The sequence below is a fragment of the Procambarus clarkii genome, chromosome 49 (assembly GCF_040958095.1).
Source record: "Procambarus clarkii isolate CNS0578487 chromosome 49, FALCON_Pclarkii_2.0, whole genome shotgun sequence".
In the NCBI taxonomy this organism is placed as follows: Eukaryota; Metazoa; Arthropoda; class Malacostraca; order Decapoda; family Cambaridae; genus Procambarus; species Procambarus clarkii.
In genome coordinates, this window is record NC_091198.1 from 8,219,337 (window position 1) to 8,238,104 (window position 18,768).

Consider the following 18,768-nt stretch of genomic DNA (forward strand, 5'->3'; position numbering starts at 1 on the left):
AATGAAATACCACTTAGGAAATGTGAAATATTTTCATCACATTCAAGTTGCAATGTGTAATGTGATAGAAAACAGGAATAATATATTGTATTATTATATAGATTAATTAACAGCTAATAACTGATGCAATTTATTAAATTAAACAATTGTTTTTAAATGATACTATATAGATATATCCACAAGGGAAACTGGTCGATTCGTACATAACAGTTAGGGATAACGTTTTGATTCCCTGCTGATAATTTTGTACATTCAAACCGTTTCGTACATACATATGTAATGGCTTGTCTTCGCTGCTGTTTTCGTCTTCCAAGACAATATAAATATGACCAAAAAACGTGGCAACAGATGTTGATAATAAGTTAAGAATATGATTAGAACACGCTGGTGGGCGTCGCTCTTATGAAGCCCAAAATATGTCTATCACATCATTCAACTTCATTTTTTTTTTTTTTTTTTTTTTTTTTTTTTTTTTTTTGATATATACAAGAGTTGTTACATTCTTGTACAGCCACTAGTACGCGTAGCGTTTCGGGCAAGTCCTTAATCCTATGGTCCCTGGAATACGATCCCCTGCCGCGAAGAATCGTTTTTTCATCCAAGTACACATTTTACTGTTGCGTTAAACAGAGGCTACAGTTAAGGAATTGCGCCCAGTAAATCCTCCCCGGCCAGGATACGAACCCATGACATAGCGCTCGCGGAACGCCAGGCGAGTGTCTTACCACTACACCACGGAGACTGCTAAGTGTCTTACCACTAAGACTGATTTAGTAACTCTATGCCTGTTAAATAGAAGATTTCAACTGTTAATATCATTATATTGTGGTTTTTAATATTGACCAGTCATCCAATCATATATGTATATATAGACAGAAAAAAACATTGCCCGAAACGCAATGCTTGTTAGTGGTTTTACAAGAATGTAAAATTATCAATGCTATGTACTCTCATAAACTCAATGTACCTTCTTGTATATATATATATATATATATATATATATATATATATATATATATATATATATATATATATATATATATATATATATATATATATATAATAAATAAATATATATATATATATATATATATATATATATATATATATATATATATATATATATATATATATATATATATATATATATATATATATACGAAACGTACAAACTTGTGTGCTAAATAGTCAAAACATATATGCGTGGGCTGTGTTGTGTACCAAGTGACCAGTACCCCTTGAGACGCTCGCAGGTACACCAGTTGTCTTGGTAATTTCCCCAATTGTCTTGAGAACATGGTGAGTACCACTCCTTGTTGATGTCTTATTAACGTCTCTCTCTTAAGTACCTTTCACTCATGATATCACTCTGTGTATGTGAGTGAAGCTGAATAATATCAGGTATGTTACTCAGGATACAAAATGCCACACACGCTTTACCCCAATTTACCTGAGGGCTACTCTAGTGGCCTGAACGGGGACAGGAAGCTCGTGGTATATCACATATTGGGAGAGATGGGTAGCACAAGATATAATGCCAGTCTGATGTATAACTCCGTTATTCACTCTTCTCACAGATGCCAACTCTTGGACTGTTCATATGTCCCTTCCAAGGGCTATATAGGTTAGTCAGACTGGATTAACTGTTTCTCCTGCTAATAATCTTGCTAGTCACTTAAGAACAAACCTCTTAGTTCCCTCCAAACAACTCTTAACCGCATCCATACACGCACCAACTAAAACTCTGACTACATGCCCACCTATATATCCATACCCAGCCTACATGCCCACTCAACCTACATTCCTAATTTTTTTTATTTATATATACAAGAGTTGTTACATTCTTGTACAGCCACTAGTACGCGTAGCGTTTTGGGCAAGTCCTTAGTTCTATGGTCCCTGCAATACGACCCCCACGAAGAATCATTTTTACAACCAAGTACCCATTTTACTGTTGAATTAAACAAAGGCCAACTCTTGGTCTGTTCATATGTTCCTTCCAAGGGTTAAGGATTTGCACCCAGTAAATCCTTCCCCCGGCCAGGGAAGGATTTACATTATACAGTACATAATCCACCCAACAATGTCCCAATCCCACCAGTATACACAATCACTCCTGCAACTGTATCACCCACTCCAGCCCCTTCCACTACAATATGTATATATTCCTCTTAATATTGGCTGCCTGAAATGTTATGTGTGCTAGTAGCTTAACTAGAATGTAAAACTTCAGGTATCTGTACTATAATAAACCCAATGTGCCTTCTTGTATATAAATAAATAAATAAATAAAAATTTGTTGTGGGGATATGCTTAACATAGCCTAGGAACCAAGAGTACCTTATTATTACCTTCCTCAATTGCCTTCAATACAAATATCTAATTGATCTCTGTTTACAGTACATACAGTAAAATAAATTTCAGAAGTAAAACTACAGGCATACCTCAGAATACGAGTTTAATCCATTCCTGGAGACGCCTCGCATTCCGAAAACTCGCATTCCGAAGTTAATTTCCCCATAAGAAATAAAGGGAAATGAATTAATCCGTTCCTGACTACCCCAAAAACCCCACATCAAACTAAATTTTTATACCTAATTTACCTAATTCATCTAAATAAACCTACAAAACTATGTTCCAGTTATTACTTACCTTGCTGTCGAGTGCTGTAGGCGTATGGAAGATGGTGAGGAGGGGGGAGGAGGAGAGGAGTTACTGTTTGGAAGGGGAGTAACACCTTGTAACACTATGGATACCACTTCTCTTTCTAAATTTTTCAAACCAGCCCCTGCTTGCCTTAAACTCTTTCTTATCTGCATCACTCGTTGCAGGGGTATTCTTTAGAAGGTCTTCGTGCAACACCCTGGCTTTCTCACAAATAACGGCCTCCGAAACACTATCACCCCTCAACTCCTTGTCGTGTATCCAAATTAATAACTTTTCCACATCTTCAAGTATTTGTGGTCTTTGTGCCGTTAACACTTTCGCGCTCTCGGCGCTCAAAAAAAAACAATACCCCAGATGCTTTCAGCACTTCGCGCGCCTATGTGGTAACACCGAAAAAGTGTACACTCTTTTGACTGTCCTGACAATAATTGAAGGCACCCGTATTTAAATTTGGTATCACTGTGTTCGCAATGAAATTGTCTATAAGAGCATACCTATAAAATGCCGCCCAAGCATAAGGAGTATCAACACCAAATAAAAAACTATGCAGATCACTCGCCGAGAGCGCCAAACAGCAACAAAATGTTTCCATTCTCTTAATGGTTGCGAAGCCTACAGTTGTCCTACATCGCTAATTTTGGTATCATTGGAATCGCAATAAAATTCTCTACACGGACATATGCATATGAATGTTTAATATAGGTAATTGCCCACCCGCAAGAGTGTGTGAAGTGGAGAGTAGTTAGCCGCGAGCGCACTGGCGAAAACACGGGGGAAATCATGCTTGGAAAGTTTATACGTTTCCTGACCCTACTTTTCTATGTACGTATTTCATTTTCTATAAGATGAACTGTATAACATTTGTACAAAGCATGTGTAAGAGAAGCGCCAAATATAGAACCACGTCGCTCAGTATGCGTTCGCGGCAGAAACGAACGCATTGTTTTCGTTTGTTTGATGTTTGTCATGTTTATACTTGTTGAAACATTTTATAATTTGTATGACAGTGATCGCAGTAAAATTCCCTACACAGACATATACATAACACATACAAATATTTCCCACGTGTTGGATATATCAACGGCTAAAGGGAACCCACTGCCACACTCTCGCCACACCCCCAAACATACTTTGTGTATTTTTTTTTTTACTCATAGAAGTTTATGTGATATAATATTCATTCTGGTACCAAAAAATTTCAATAAATTCTCTACAAAACAAAAGTATCCCCATACATTTCGGTTAAAAAATGGAATTTATAGAAATATTTTTTCGATGGACGAGAAAAGTAGGCTGTTATGCGGAATCGTAAGAAAAAACGGCGACGAGTTATCTCTAATCTAAAGCGCGAAAGTGTTAATGTTCTTACTCCTTTTGCCACTTTAGCACCCATAATCTTATTTTTCTTCTTAAGTATAGTGCATATTGTTGATGTGGCTTTGTTGTACTGCCTACAAAGTTCAACAACACGTGTACCGTTCTCATGCTTCCGAATGATCTCTTGTTTCTCCTCTATTGTCATCCTCACATGAGCTTTCTGGCCTTTATCCTTACCACTGGCTTTCTTGGGACCCATGGTGAGATATATAATAACAAATTGTATAGACAAATCACCAAAAATCCAACAAAACACTGAAAATCCGCGAGAAGAATTGATGTGGGGGTAGTCACTGAGCGCAAGACAATGGTAAACTGAGGGGCGGCGGGGCAGAGGGGCGACGATCGCCGAACCACCACGCGCTAGGTCGGCCTGTACACGTATCAATAAACTCGCGTCCCGAAGTAACCATCGCCTTCCGAGACAAATTTTTGGAGTAAATACTGCTCGCCTTCCGAAAACCTCGCATACAGGGACAATCGCATTCCGAGGTACCACTGTAATTATACAAAATAACTGATAATGACAATGAAATTATGTTTGTAACTCATTTTCTATGTATGTAAATTTACCTGAATAAACATTATTATTATTATTATTTAATAATAATAATAATAATATGTTTTTATTGTGTTTTGTGGTTAATTTATTACTTGTTCTTCTAATGCTCACTATTTTTTTTCCAACAGGCAAGGAATGCAGAAAAAGCTATGTAAGTAGTACACAAGTCATATTATTTTAATTAGTTTTCTAAAGCAGTTTTTATCTTTCATTGACTGCAATGTATTGGACGTTTGACTAGCAGTACTGAACTAAATTAAAATTTATGGAGGAAATAGAGTAATGTTGCTTGTCTCCAGACTTGGTTACTAATGTTTTCGATGAACTGAAAAATAGTTACAGTATACTTTATTTATTATTATTAATATAATAACATCTTTATTGACAAAATTAATTACAATTTCGCCTAATCTGAGGATTTCAATTGTCTTATTAAAGTGAGGGTAATGCTGGTATTCACTGTCACGCAGGACAGAGGGTCATACACAAGACAATAGGTCTAAACTGTAGGTGGAAGTACATATATATCATGGTTACAATCAATGTTTTAATGTATGAATATGTAAAAACAACTTTCTATTGTGCACTACCACACAAGGGCATGGATGGGTTCATAAGTGATGCAGTTTAGAAATAATATAAATAAAATTGTTCTTCATTCTTTAAAATGGACAAGCAAATTTTGGATAAATTGTTAGGATGTCGTCCAGAACACCTTAGTCAATGAAATATTGTAGTTACTCAGTTGGGGGTACATTAGGTCAGGAGGTCTAAAATCTTTTACAGTTTCACATTCAACAATATAGTGTTCTAGTGAATGCAATAAAGGTTTATCACAGAGTTTACAATCTGAATATTCTGGTAGTGGCTCAGCCTCACTAATCTGCCAGATGTGTCTATAGCCAAGGCGAATTCGCGCAATGACTACATCACATTGCCTGGTTCGGTTACTGTGTTGACCATACAATACCTATTATTACAAAAGTTGTCATAGCTTTAAATACTGCAACTTTCAGGTCTCTAGGCATTTCTTAGTTCTTCTAAATCTGAATTAATTTCTTTAATTTGTATGTTTCTAATAATTGCATTAGATAGTCCAAAGTCATAATCAATGTTTTCTTTCCTGCAAGCCTCATTGGCCAATCGATCTACAAAGTCATGTTTTCCAACTCCAACATGGGATGGGATCCACATAAATTTTATACAATAGTTATTATCATTGGCAAAAATTACAGTATACTGTACTGTATTAGGTTCATTGCAAAACTAAAGCTATGAATTAAAAGTTGACAGTCTATAAAATGATAATGTAATGTATGTTGTACAAATAATAACCACAGAAATAGGCCTCACCCCAGGTTACTAGCAAAGTATGAACACTTAATGGTACTAATGGAGAGCTAAGGCCCATGCATCTGCCTGAAAACAGAGAACAAACTAAATACAATTACATTATAACCTCCTTAAATTTGATCCCCCCAAAAATATGAATTTTGTAAGGGTACAGTCATAGATAACCAAATATACTGTCTTAATGCTCATACTAATTCAATAGTTTCTTGTTTCAGTATGGTTCAAAAGCACTATATTTGATAAGGTCTTGGCACTTTTGTGATTAAATTTTATCCAACTGTGCTGACATTATAAGGTTTTATTGGTGCTGGACACATGCAATTGGCCCTTTAAACTCAATTGTGCAGAGCGTCTAGGCGCTATGCCAAAAATTGCACAACCTCTCAGAGCGCCTTAAGGGATGTTTGCTTTTTTTAATCAGGCCATATTTTAATGTGTTTTAATGTTTTCATCCCTCTTTATGATTTGAAATGGAAATGGTTGAGTTTGGAAACATTTTGACATTAACATTAGCAGAACATTTATAAAAACAACAAAATTATGTCCTTAACAGCTGCACCATGAAATTTTTGCCAAAAACAGGTGTGCAGTGCAGGGGTTAAAGTTGACTTTACCCTAACTTAAAATTTGTTGTTTTTCTCTGATAGAAAAAATAACTAGTCAGAGCTTAACAGCAGTGTTTTACATATTACCAAAATTCCTTTTATATATCCAGCATTATTGTATTTTGTATTGCGTAAGATTGTATTTATTGTGTTTCACAGGACCACATTGGCACGGTGGCGTGCTGCGCAAGAGGGAGGCAGTCAACAACAGAAAACCCGTCGACCTTATTTGGCTTCTGAGTGTGAAGATCTTAGAGAAGCTGAAAAGTGGAGGAATCAGGTCATCTCTGAAATTGCAAGGAAAGTCTCACAGATTCAGAATGGTATGGTTTGTCTGAAGTAAACTTCAACTTTGTTTAACTTTGTGTAACTGCAATGTCAGACTGGCCCTTGCCAAAATGGCAAGAAGTTGAAAACCAATGCCATGACTTTAAAATCTTATAAAAAATACCTAGTGATACAGTTTCTGATTTCAAAATTAGTTCTCAAACAGATCATTCTATATTTGTGAGTATAGTATATGACTGGCTTGTAGGTGGATGCCTAAAGTCACATTGAAAATGGATGGGACTTGCCTTATTGGGGTCTTGTGCAGAAGAGTGCTAGAATCCACAAAATAATCTATGTTCCTGGGTCCACTTTTTCATGTAATCCACATGTCATGCTTAAATCAGTGCAGGAGTAAAGTATTCTGTGAGATGATGCATTACTCTTCCACAGGAATTCAAGAAGAGCTTGGGAGCCAGCAAGACTAACTCAGTCTAAGTATTAAGAGATAGCATGGTGTATGCTCCTAAAAAAGCTAAAGAACAGCAGTGGATCTGCATCTCTTGTAAACAGCCATCGCATAAAGAATCAGACTGTTTTGACCTATTCTGTTGCTTTTGTAGCAAGTGTATTTTGTAGCTAGCTGAGGAAAGCTTGCTATGTCCTCTAGAGATTTCAAATAATGCAAGTATATGAGGCAAATCTTGACTATCAGGGCACATGAAAGGATACATTTTGTGGTGACTAATACCAAGGTGATCACCTATACCCTACACCATGGGAAAATCTATGTTTTGTCATGTGCAGCAATTCCTCTCCTGTGTGCACAGACCACTCCTCCAAGTGTAGGAATTGGTCTTATACCACCACAAGTTATAATGCCTCTCCTTTTGTGTGAATATCTGGTGCATCTACTTCATCAATCTTAATGGACACAGAAACCGTTTCCAAAAAGCAAACCTTATGTGAAGAAGCAGGTACCCCTTTTAAAATTTAGACCTTGGAACCTTTATGAAGCTCTGTGTACCTGCTCTAGTGACACCAGTTTTGATGTCTCTGGAGTGGGAAGCCTCATTTTTTATCTAGCTGATTCAGCCCTGGTTTCCAGTTTTTTATGCTGCCCTCATGTCCAAGGTCCTTTCTGAGAATCCACATCATCCAGACAATCAACGTTTTTTTTTTTTACTTAATATCAATCTTTACTTGAGGAATTCTGTTTTCTGGCCATCAGTTTGGTTGCTTCAGCAACCAAACTTCCCTTCTGTGTTACCTGGTTTGGGCCTTTGGCCTTCTGTTGGTTTTTCTTTGGTGTTGGTGGCATGTTTTGTGCATCCTGGAGTTCCTCGCTCCCTGTATCTTGTGGCTGGCATCAGGTTTGTCGGAGGGTTATCATACACGTGTGCATTGGTTTGTCAGCACTCATCACTCCACTTGGGCTCATGAGCAGCTTGCCTTCCTTACCCCCTCCCCCCCCCCCCCCCCCCCTTCTAGTTGATCAGGCTGCCAACAGGTGTTGGTCAGGTGTGCTTACCTATCAGTGACTGAGAGAGTGAGATTTATGCCCACCTCTTAGCTAATTTTGCCTGATGCACTAATTACCTCTCTGAACATAGTTTTCATCATAATTTTTCTTAAAAGTTGTGGATGGAATTGGGTTAAACAACCTCTTTCTTCACTTACTAACCACCTGTACAGAGAACAAGAACTTCTTTACATCTTGGTGACTCAACTGAGTATCCAACTTCCATGGATGTCCCCTCATTCTACCTCTTTTTTGTTTAGCCTAATTTATGTGGGTGGTAGTGTCTTCTGGGCTTTGTTTAGTGATTTAATGTTGGCAAACATTTACAAAAGGATCTTGGACATTTCGATGGTTCTTTTGGTAAATTTTTGGACCTAGTGGGTTGATCTCTGATGCCCATGAGCTTCCTGCCACTTGGAAAAGACAAGATAGCAGTAAAAGGTATTTGTTTCTTGTGAGCCAAGAATTTCACCAGAATCCTGCCAATATTCACAGTGTCATATTCATGCTGGTGGCATAAACTATGGGTAGCCTCTAAAGTACTACACAGAAAGGGGTCATTTCATTTCACTAGATGCTCTATTTTTATCATTAAAGCTGTGGATACTTTGAATAAACTTGAGATGGTTGCATAGTTATAATAAAATATGCAAGATAACACAGTGAGCACTAACACTGCCTATAGTACAGATTCAAAATATATACTTTTAGGCAGCCGCATCATTAAACGTATGTCATTGTACAGTATTATGGAATATGTAAGATGTTAAATCCATGGTTTAAGTTGGTTGCATCTGCTTTTCATATTCACCTCTCCCTTAAACATTCCATTAGATAAAGTGCATAAATACTGTGGATATATTTTGTTATTTCTGAACAGTACTGTAGTTTTAACCTAACATCTAATATCTACTTTAATAATTGCAGCTGGCTTAGGAGAGTTCCGAATTAGGGATTTGAATGATGAAATCAATAAGCTCCTCCGAGAAAAGGGTCACTGGGAAGTACGAATTAAGGAACTGGGTGGTCCCGATTATGTTCGTGTCGGACCGAAGATGACCGATATGGATGGACAGGAAGCTCCAGGCAACAGGTATGAAAACTGTATATGCTGCAATAATGTGAGTCTTCTCAGCAGAAAGAGCAAGTACTTTACTGTTAAAAGTCATCTTGGTCACAGTGCCAAGTCATGTGTAGTCAACATCTGTTCAGATACTGTATGTTGTTTTCAGGCACTAGGCATTTTTGCATCTAGCATGAAAATCTTTGATTTTGATGCTTTGTTGTTTTCTTGAAACTAAACTTTCATTAATCTGAAATCAAAATTGGGTTGTATATGCAACTAATTAAAGTTACATGGACATACAGTACAAAAAATGGAACACATCTGGCTAGCTGCTTATTAAATAATGAATTTGAATTGTCTAAATTTATATTTAATCCATACTTGTACAGTTACCTCAAAGTGATTTGTTCTGACTTTTAACTATTCTCAATCGATTGTTACTTAAAAGTAAAACAGGTTTGTTTACATTATTTCTTTTGGTATTAGTCAATATCTTTCTCTTTATAGAGGTTATATGTACTTTGGAGCAGCCAAAGACCTACCAGGAGTGCGGGAATTATTTGAGCAAGAGCCCCCGCCACCTCCACGCAAGACACGTGGAGAGTTGATGAAAGACATTGATGCAGATTATTATGGCTACAGAGATGATGATGATGGTGTGTTGATACCATTAGAAAGGAAAGCAGAGAGGAAAGGTGAGAAATGTGAATATTTTGTAAGTAGTTTTTGTACAATGCTAGTTTTGGAAAAATGGTGGTGAAAATCTTCAAATCATGGAATTTTTAATCAATTAATATAATTAGTGTACAGTAGACCCCTTGGTTTGTATTCATTCTAAATATGCAGTTGCATGGTTATATTAATTTTAATTCATTCATTCATTTTGCCAGGGGGGGGGGGCAAGAAACCTATGTGTTTATATATACCTGAGACTTGTATCAATACCCCCTCCCCAGGTGAACCTATTGACCTTCCCCAGGTCAGCAAGTAATGTGTTTTATTGTAGGTGAAACTGACTTGGGTGTGGTTATGTTGAGATGATTTCGGGGCTTAGCGAAATCGCGGCCCGGCCTCCTTTTTGTTACACACCCCCAGGAAGCAACCTGTAGCAGCTGTCTAACTTCCAGGTACCTATTTACTGCTAGGTAACAGGGGCATCAAGGTGAAAGAAACTCTGCCCATTTGTTTTCGCCTCCACCAGGTATCGAACCCGCAACCTCAGGAATATGAATCCGAAGTACTGTCCACTCAGCTATCAGGCCCCTTATGCCAAAAATAATATATTTCTAAGAAATAAAACAATAAGTCTTTCTAGACATTAAAAGAAAGTAAATATTTATGTGGTGGTTACAATGATGGTGATCTAAAGTGTAAACAGTTGTTAGTTTACCACTCCATACAGTTGCAATATTGTTTGAGAACTGAGACTACCAGCACTGATGCTGAATTTGCAAGAACACACAGCCAAGAAGTAGTTTTGTAAATGGCCAACAAGACTGAGGCTCGGGTAGGTCTATCACCCGAACCTGCCATGTAGAGAGCACACACTGAAGAGTGAAAGCAAGGTTGCATTCGACAGGAGGAATGCCAAATGTTGCAGGGATAATCATCAGTATAGAAAACACCATACAAAATCGCACTAAATTGCGCCAAGCAAAGGCTGACTCGATCCCAAGTGGAGATGCCTTGGCCCAACACCAATGAGGTTCCCAGGAAAACTGCACTAGATCAAAGCTGGAGGTTATCCATTCCCAAGCCTCGTATTCTCAGCATGGCCCAAATATTTTATACTGCAGAATTATATGTATGTTTATGTACTCCAAGATGTATACTTTGGATATGTCAGCAATCATTTATTATTGTAGTGTGCTCTCGCAGTGCACTAATGACCCTGGAATCTGTATTGATCAAGAACCAACATTAACTGCATTTCATCTTTAGCAGATTTAAGATGATCAAGTTTTACTAGGTTTCCAGCCATATTGGTGGTCTCTACTTACCTCAGATGTCACTGCAGAAAGAGGTCATTCATACCTGTCCAGTTTTCCACTAGTCAATTCCTTGCACGGATTTCTACTGTCAGTTATAATTCGGTCTATGACTGTTGGTGAGATAGATGGTTTTAGTTATTAAGAAGCTATGAATTGTGTACCTATTCTCTTGGCCTTCTTGTCACCAAAATAGGAATTGCAAAACGTCTGACAAGGTTACATATTGGTTACACATTATTAACTCGTGGACACTTTAATAGAACAGACCTACACCTTACTGTCAAAATAGAACAGACCTACACCTTACTGTCAAAACTGCTTTGTTCTGGTAACATTAGAGCACGACCTTGGGGAGTAGAAGAACTCGCAAAACCCTCTACAGGTATGCTCATAGAATGTCCTAATTTTCAGCATAAAAAATTTGCTTTCAGTGTTTCATTTGATTCTTATGGCCCTCGGTGAATCTGATTTCTTCGACATTACTCATTTTATATCTGTCCGATCTTGTATTGGCATCCTGACTAATATCTAGGATCTTTTGAATATTCTGTGACACTGCTATACAGCTCTTCGGACTTGGAGCTTTCTTTTGATGCTTGCAAACTTGTACAAACTTTTAATCACATGAGTCTGATTATCTTGACATTATACCCACCACCCTTCATGTATGAACATTTTGAAAATAAATCCAATGCTCTAATCCTATAAATAGTTTAGCAAAAAGGAAAATGAGCATAGTATAGTATAACCTCCAAAATCTGGGTCCGGAAGGCTTGCCCACATGAGACCCATGTGGGTGGGTGCTACTGTAGAGGTGGAGGTTGCTCTAGCTTTGCATGCAGTGTGTTTCCTCCGAGCCTCTGCAATCCATCTATTCTCTGCCATACAGGGCCCCCGTAGTGACTGTTTCTCCAAGTTTGACAGTCTAGCAAGTGACTCCCAAGTGTGGGGTTGATGTCCAGGTCTTTGAGAGTCACCATGAGGCAGACCTTGAATAGTTTCCTTTGCCCCCAACTGACTGTGCCCTAACATAACTCCATACAGCAGCTGTTTTGGCAATCGGTTGTCGGGCATTCTGACATCTGGCTTGAATTTTCTGTAGGAGGGTGTAGATGCTGGGAATACTGGCCCTTTCCAGGACCTCCGTGTCTGGGATTTTGTTCTGCCACCTGATGCACAGGAGTCTATGGATACAGCTCAAGTGAGTGATTGAGTGGTTTGGTGTGTCTGCTGTAGACAGTCCAGGTTATGCTGGTATAGAGAAGGGTGGTGAGTACTACTGCTCAGTAGACCTTCAGTTCGGTGATAAGGCTGAGGCCTCTCCACTCCGACATTCTCGCATAACAATCATTTGTTTATATACAGTAGTTTAACTATGTGCAATGATGTGTTACATTATTTGCAATAAGAATACTCCCCAATAAATTGATAAAAAACAAAGTTTGTATATCTGAAAAATCCAGATTGGGTCCAAAATGATATCTAAGTAAATTTTGAGGGTTGTAATATATATACTTTTACATCTTACCCTGCCTACAGTCAAAGGCCCAACACAAATTACTTCAAAATTGAATAAATGTTATTAATATTTTCCTACAACAATATAAATCAGTTTGTTGGGCACATTTGTGTTCTGTAGTCAAATTGTTACAACCATAAGTACATTGCAGTTTAGAAATATGTATCAACTTTTCTAAACTCGGCAGTGCCTCCTTCACCAAGCATTAGTTATCAATACTTTAAGTAATGTATGATAACTCATTTCTGAAATATTATGCTAAAATGAATGTTAAGCTTATAAATGGCTATGCCAAGTAGAAAATGAGCATAAACTCTTAAAACTATGTATTGTAGAAAGAGCCAAATGGAAAGGTTTGCCCAACTTCACCAGGTGCCATTCTCTCCCAAACAGCAATAAAAGCTGCAGTAAAGCAGTATACAAACAAAAAACTTGCAGCTATGACTGATGGAGAGGAGGGTGAAGAGTCCCAAGGGAATAGAATTCAAGAGGATGATAATGACACTATTGACAGCGATGATGAAGAGGTGAGATAAAAATATATGCTATAGATTTAAAATTTACTTTAGTATGCGTGAGTGTGAGCAGAGATAACACTTTTTCTTGTTTAATTGCTGTCATGAATGTTGAAATTTAGTTATTGCATATAAAAAAATTATTTAAGTAGTTTCCTTCATGTACAGAAATGTTAAGAACGTTTCTTCCTTGCAGATATCTCTTGACGAAACAGACGAAAGATCAGAGGTCCAGCGGTTTATGGCTCATGTTCCCAATATCCCAACACAAGCAGATATTGAGGCTGCCTTAGTGGAAAGGAAAAAACGTGAGCTACTTCAAACATACCTTGGTGACTGAGGTATATGCATTGAAGTGCCTGAGTTTATGAAGTACAAGCAATAACCCAGAAGGTTTAGGGATTATATTATGATGCACTGCCTGAGATCAGTCTAAAATGCAGTTATTACATGTGAAGATGTAATTGATAGATGTGTAATAATTTCATATTTTAAAACTACCATTTTGAATGGTGATCATGAGACATTTTACAAGCTAATAGAAATAAGTCTTCTAAAGCCGATGCTAAAGTTTTAATATCCTTTTAACTTATTTTCTTCAATGAAATGCTAGAATTGTGTGAAATTATAAAACTTTTTTTTTTATGTAAGTGAACAAATTCAGTTTGGAATGTCAAATCTTTTATGTTAACAAAAATAAATGGTAAGCAAAGAAACATTCAACTATTTATCACAATGATCATTTGGTGTAGAGTAGTGAGGTGTATGATGAAGGATTCATCTCGGTTTAGAAAATGTTAGTCTGCCTCAGCATCTGTGATGACTAACTACTCTGGAGCTGTGTTCATTCCCTTCCAGCAAATCAAATCTGTATATTATTAAAATAAACAATTTTGTTTAATATTAAAAGCATACTTAATTACTAGATTGGCCTTAATGCATCCAGTTTCTTATACTATCTTACCTCACAGTTCATTACAATGTATCAAATATAAAATACAAATGCCTTCTCTCTTCCTTTCCTCCTCTTAACACATCCAAATTGAACCACTTGTGCAATATACATAATTCAGTAACTCCCTTGAGCTTTGCATTGAAAGAAAAGGGAAAGTTCTGAGGACTAGATAAGTACCAGAATTGAGGAATCTTGCCTATGAGGACAGGTACAGACAACTTGCCCTAAACCTTAGAACAGAATAAATAGAGGGGGATATGATAATTATGTATAAGATCTTGATGGGAATGAACTGGATAAAAGAAGCCAATTTAAATTAATATGAGGGGTAGGACGGGGACATCGGTGGAAGCTGGACATAATTGCGTCGGAGATTTAAGAAAGTTCATATTTCCTGTACAGGTGGTCAGCAAGTGGATTTTGGCATTTACGGCTTCAACGGGTAGGCGGTTCCATGAGTTTATAACCCACTGGATGAAAAAACTTGTTTTTGGTCCTAATTGAGAGGACATACTCTCCGACACTATATCTGTGATTGCCCTGTTATCAGTGACTTCATACCAAATGGTGTGAGGTACTTTGAGCTCTGTAATTACTTCATACACTCAAAAATATTGGAAGATATTCTTTTGCTGTACCCAGATTTTGCTAGTGTAGACTAATAGATCAGCCTTACATTTCTTGTTCTCTCCTGATTCCATGTATGACTAGCCGTCATGTGAGATGGGGGGGATGTTGGATGAGCTTGTAGCTGGTGTTTGATCTACACTGCGTGGTCCTTCATACAGAATAGGGAAGCAGCACATTGCTGTGTATACCGAAGCTTGTTAAAAAAATACATTGAGAGGAGTCTTGTAGAAACTGGTAAAAGTAATTATAATATAATGCTATATGATTCAGCGAAAATCGTGAAGTTGTTTAGTCAGGGTTGGTTTGTTTTTTGTATTGAGGCTGGTATTTTCTCCCCTGATTCCATGTATGACTGACTATCCTGTGAGATGGGAGTACAGTATTAGGTGAACTTATAGCTAGTTTTTTTTCTGCACTGTGTAATCTTTCATATAGAATAGGGTAGCAGCACATTGCTGTGTATGGAAACTGGTTCGGTAACGGGGCGAACGCTGAGATACATGTTAGTCCACACAATGTGTTGCTCCCTCCTTTTGCTACATGCAAATGGCTGATGATGGGTTTCACTCATTCCTACGTTCAATAAACGATCCTTGGCCGCACACTAAATATTAAGCTTCTAGATAAGTAAGAGGAATAAATAGGACCTTCTGAATATTAATGGAGTTACAACATTAATGTGTATAAATGGAGAAGAAAGGGGATATTGATTGGGAATAGACCAACTGAAGTTTATCTAATACCAACGCTCGATGTTCTGGTTAACATAGATTGGAAGTAAATGGGATATTTAAAATTTACCAGGGATGACGTTATTGCAAATTTGGTTTCGGGGTCACTGGGCCAACGCAAAAACACGACTCATAGACCGGCTTTTTAATCCCAATGAGCGAAATGCGACGAGCAATCGCTTGCTGGGAGGTAACGAAAACACAGTAGGCCAGAACGGGTCCCTCGAAAAAAGCAAAAGGGATCCGTTATGAGTCATATCCCACTACTGGAATATGCCCATACATTCCGATATGCCCAAAAGCCCCCCTGGAATTTTCAAAATACCTGAAAAATCGGAATCTTCCTCATGAGCGTTATTTTCGAGCCGAATTGTGGCTCATTGCACATATTTGGAGTTTGAAATTACGACTTTTTATACCGAAAATACGTCAATTACTGAAAACGGCGATGAGTCACATTTTGCCCAAACCCCCCTGCAGTTTTCAAAATATCAGAAATATCAGAAATCTGACTCATGAGTTTTATTTTCGAGCCAAATCCTGATTCATTGCACATATTTGTGCAAAAGTCGTAATTTCAAACTCCAAATATGTGCAAAGAGCCAGAATTCGGCTTAAAAATGCTTATACTCGGGCATAAGATTTGCAATATTTCAGATATTTTGAAAACTGCAGGAGGGTTTGGGCAAAATATGACCCATCGCCGTTTCCAGTATAAAAGGTCGTAATTTGAAAATGAAAATAGGTGCAGAGAGTCAGAATTCGGCTAAAAAATCACCCTCAGGAGTCAAATTTCCGACATATAAGATATTTTGAAAACTGCAAGGGGGTTTGGGCAGCATATGACCCATCGCCGTTTTCAGTAATTACCATATCTTTGGTATAAAATGTTGTAATTTGAAAGTGAAAATAGGTGCAGAGAGTCAGATTTCGGCTCAAAAATCAAGCTCAGGAGTCAAATTTCCGACATTTAAAATATTTTGAAAACTGCAGGGGGGTTTGGGCAAAATATGACCCATCGCCGTTTTCAGTAATTAGCATATTTTCGGTCTAAAAGGTCGCAATTTGAAAATGAAAATAGGTGCAGAGAGTCAGAATTCGGCTCAAAAATCACGCTCAGGAGTCAAATTTCAGATATTTCAGATATTTTGAAAACTGCAGGGGGGGGGGGGACAAAATATGACCCATCGCCGTTTTCAGTAATTAGCATATTTTCGGTATAAAAGTTCGTAATTTGAAAATGAAAATAGGTGCAGAGTCAGAATTCGGCTCAAAAATCAAGCTCAGGAGTCAAATTTCGGAAATTTCAGATACTTTGAAAACTGCAGGGGGGGTTTGGGGAAAATATGACCCATCTCCGTTTTCAGTAATTAGCATATTTGCGGAATAAAAGGTCCTAATTTTAAAATGAAAATGGATGCAGAGAGTCAGAATTCGGCTCAAAAATCACCCTCAGGAGTCAAATTTCCGATATTTCAAATATTTTGAAAACTGCAGGGGGGGGGGGGGGGGCAGCATATGACCCATCGCCGTTTTCAGTAATTAGCATATCTTTGGTATAAAATGTTGTAATTTGAAAGTGAAAATAGGTGCAGAGTCAGAATTCGGCTCAAAAATCACGCTCAGGAGTTAAATTTCCGACATTTCAGATATTTTGAAAGCTGCAGGGGGGTTTGGTCATAATATGACCCATCGCTGTTTACAATAATTAGCATATTTTCGGTATAAAAGACCGTAATTTGAAAATGAAAATAGGTTCAGAGTTAGAATTCGGCTCAAAAATCACCCTCAGGAGTCAAATTTCCGACATTTCTGATATTTTGAAAACTGCCGGGGGAATTGGACAAAATATAACCTATCGCCGTTTTCAGTAATTAGCATATTTTCGGTATAAAAGGTCGTAATTTGCAGTTCCAAATATGTGCAGTGAGCCAGAATTCGGCTCGAATATAACGCTCGTGAGTCAAAATTTCGATATTTCTGATATTTTGAAAACTGCAGGGGGGGAGGGGTTTGGGTAAACTGTGATAAATCGCAGTTTTCACTAATTGGCATTTTTTCTGTATAAGAAGTCGTAATTTCAAATTCCAAATATGTGCTCATTTGAGTTTGAAGTTACGACTTTTTATGTCGAAAATATGCCATTTACTGAAAACGGCGATGGGTCATATTTTTTCCCAAACCCTCCTGCAGTTTTCAAAATATCAGAAATATAAAAAAAAAGCCGACTCATAAGCGATATTTTCGAGCCGAATTCTGGCTCATTGCACATATTTGGAGTCTGAAATTACGACTTTATTACCGATAATATGCCAATTACTGAAAACGGCGATGGGTCACATTTTGCCCAAACCCTCCCTGCAGTTTTCAAAATATCAGAAATCTGACTCATGAGCGTTATTTTAGAGCCGAATTCTGCCTCATTGCACACATTTGAAGTTTGCAATTACGACTTCTTATACCAAAAATTTGCCAATTAGTGAAAACGGCGACGAGTCAAATTTTATCCAAACCGCCCCCCCCCTACAATTTTCAAAATATTGTTAATATTGCAAATCTAACTCGAGTGCTATTTTTTAGCCAAATTCTGGCTCACTGCACATATTTGATGTTTGGAATTACGAATTTTTACATGTTAAATACATACGCCAATCAGTGAAGATAGCAATAGGTCATATTTTGCCCAAACCTCCCGCCCCCTCTGTAGTTTTCACAATACTTAGTATCGAAATCTGACTCAATAGCGTTATTTTTCAGCCGAATTCTGGCTAACTGCACATATTTGGAATTTGAAATTACCAATTTTTATACCGAAAATACATATGCCAGTTAGTGAAGACGGTGATTGGTCACATTTTGCCCCCCCTCCTACAGTTTTCAAAATATTGGAAATATTGCAAATCTAACTCGAGCATTATTTTTAGCCAAATTCTGGCTCACTGCACATATTTGGAGTTTGAAATTACGACTCTTTATACAGAAAATATGCCAATTAGTGAAAACGGCGA

General features: G+C 37.6%; 1 protein-coding gene across 1 annotated transcript; it reads left to right on the forward strand.

Annotated features, from left to right (window-relative positions):
• Window positions 1-1,187: 1,187 nt before the first annotated feature.
• LOC123763294 (pre-mRNA-splicing factor ISY1 homolog) lies at window positions 1,188-14,007 on the forward strand. Its single transcript, XM_045750431.2, has 7 exons — window positions 1,188-1,299; window positions 4,735-4,757; window positions 6,724-6,887; window positions 9,281-9,446; window positions 9,927-10,114; window positions 13,323-13,456; window positions 13,641-14,007. The coding sequence occupies exons 1-7, from the start codon at window positions 1,297-1,299 to the stop codon at window positions 13,782-13,784; spliced, it is 822 nt and encodes a 273-aa protein (XP_045606387.1). The 5' UTR covers window positions 1,188-1,296; the 3' UTR covers window positions 13,785-14,007.
• Window positions 14,008-18,768: the final 4,761 nt, after the last annotated feature.

Coding starts and splice junctions, on each gene's coding strand:
- LOC123763294 (XM_045750431.2), top strand. Junction 6,888..9,280: donor AGTCTCACAGATTCAGAATG/GTATGGTTTGTC, acceptor TAATAATTGCAG/CTGGCTTAGGAGAGTTCCGA. Junction 13,457..13,640: donor TTGACAGCGATGATGAAGAG/GTGAGATAAAAA, acceptor TCTTCCTTGCAG/ATATCTCTTGACGAAACAGA.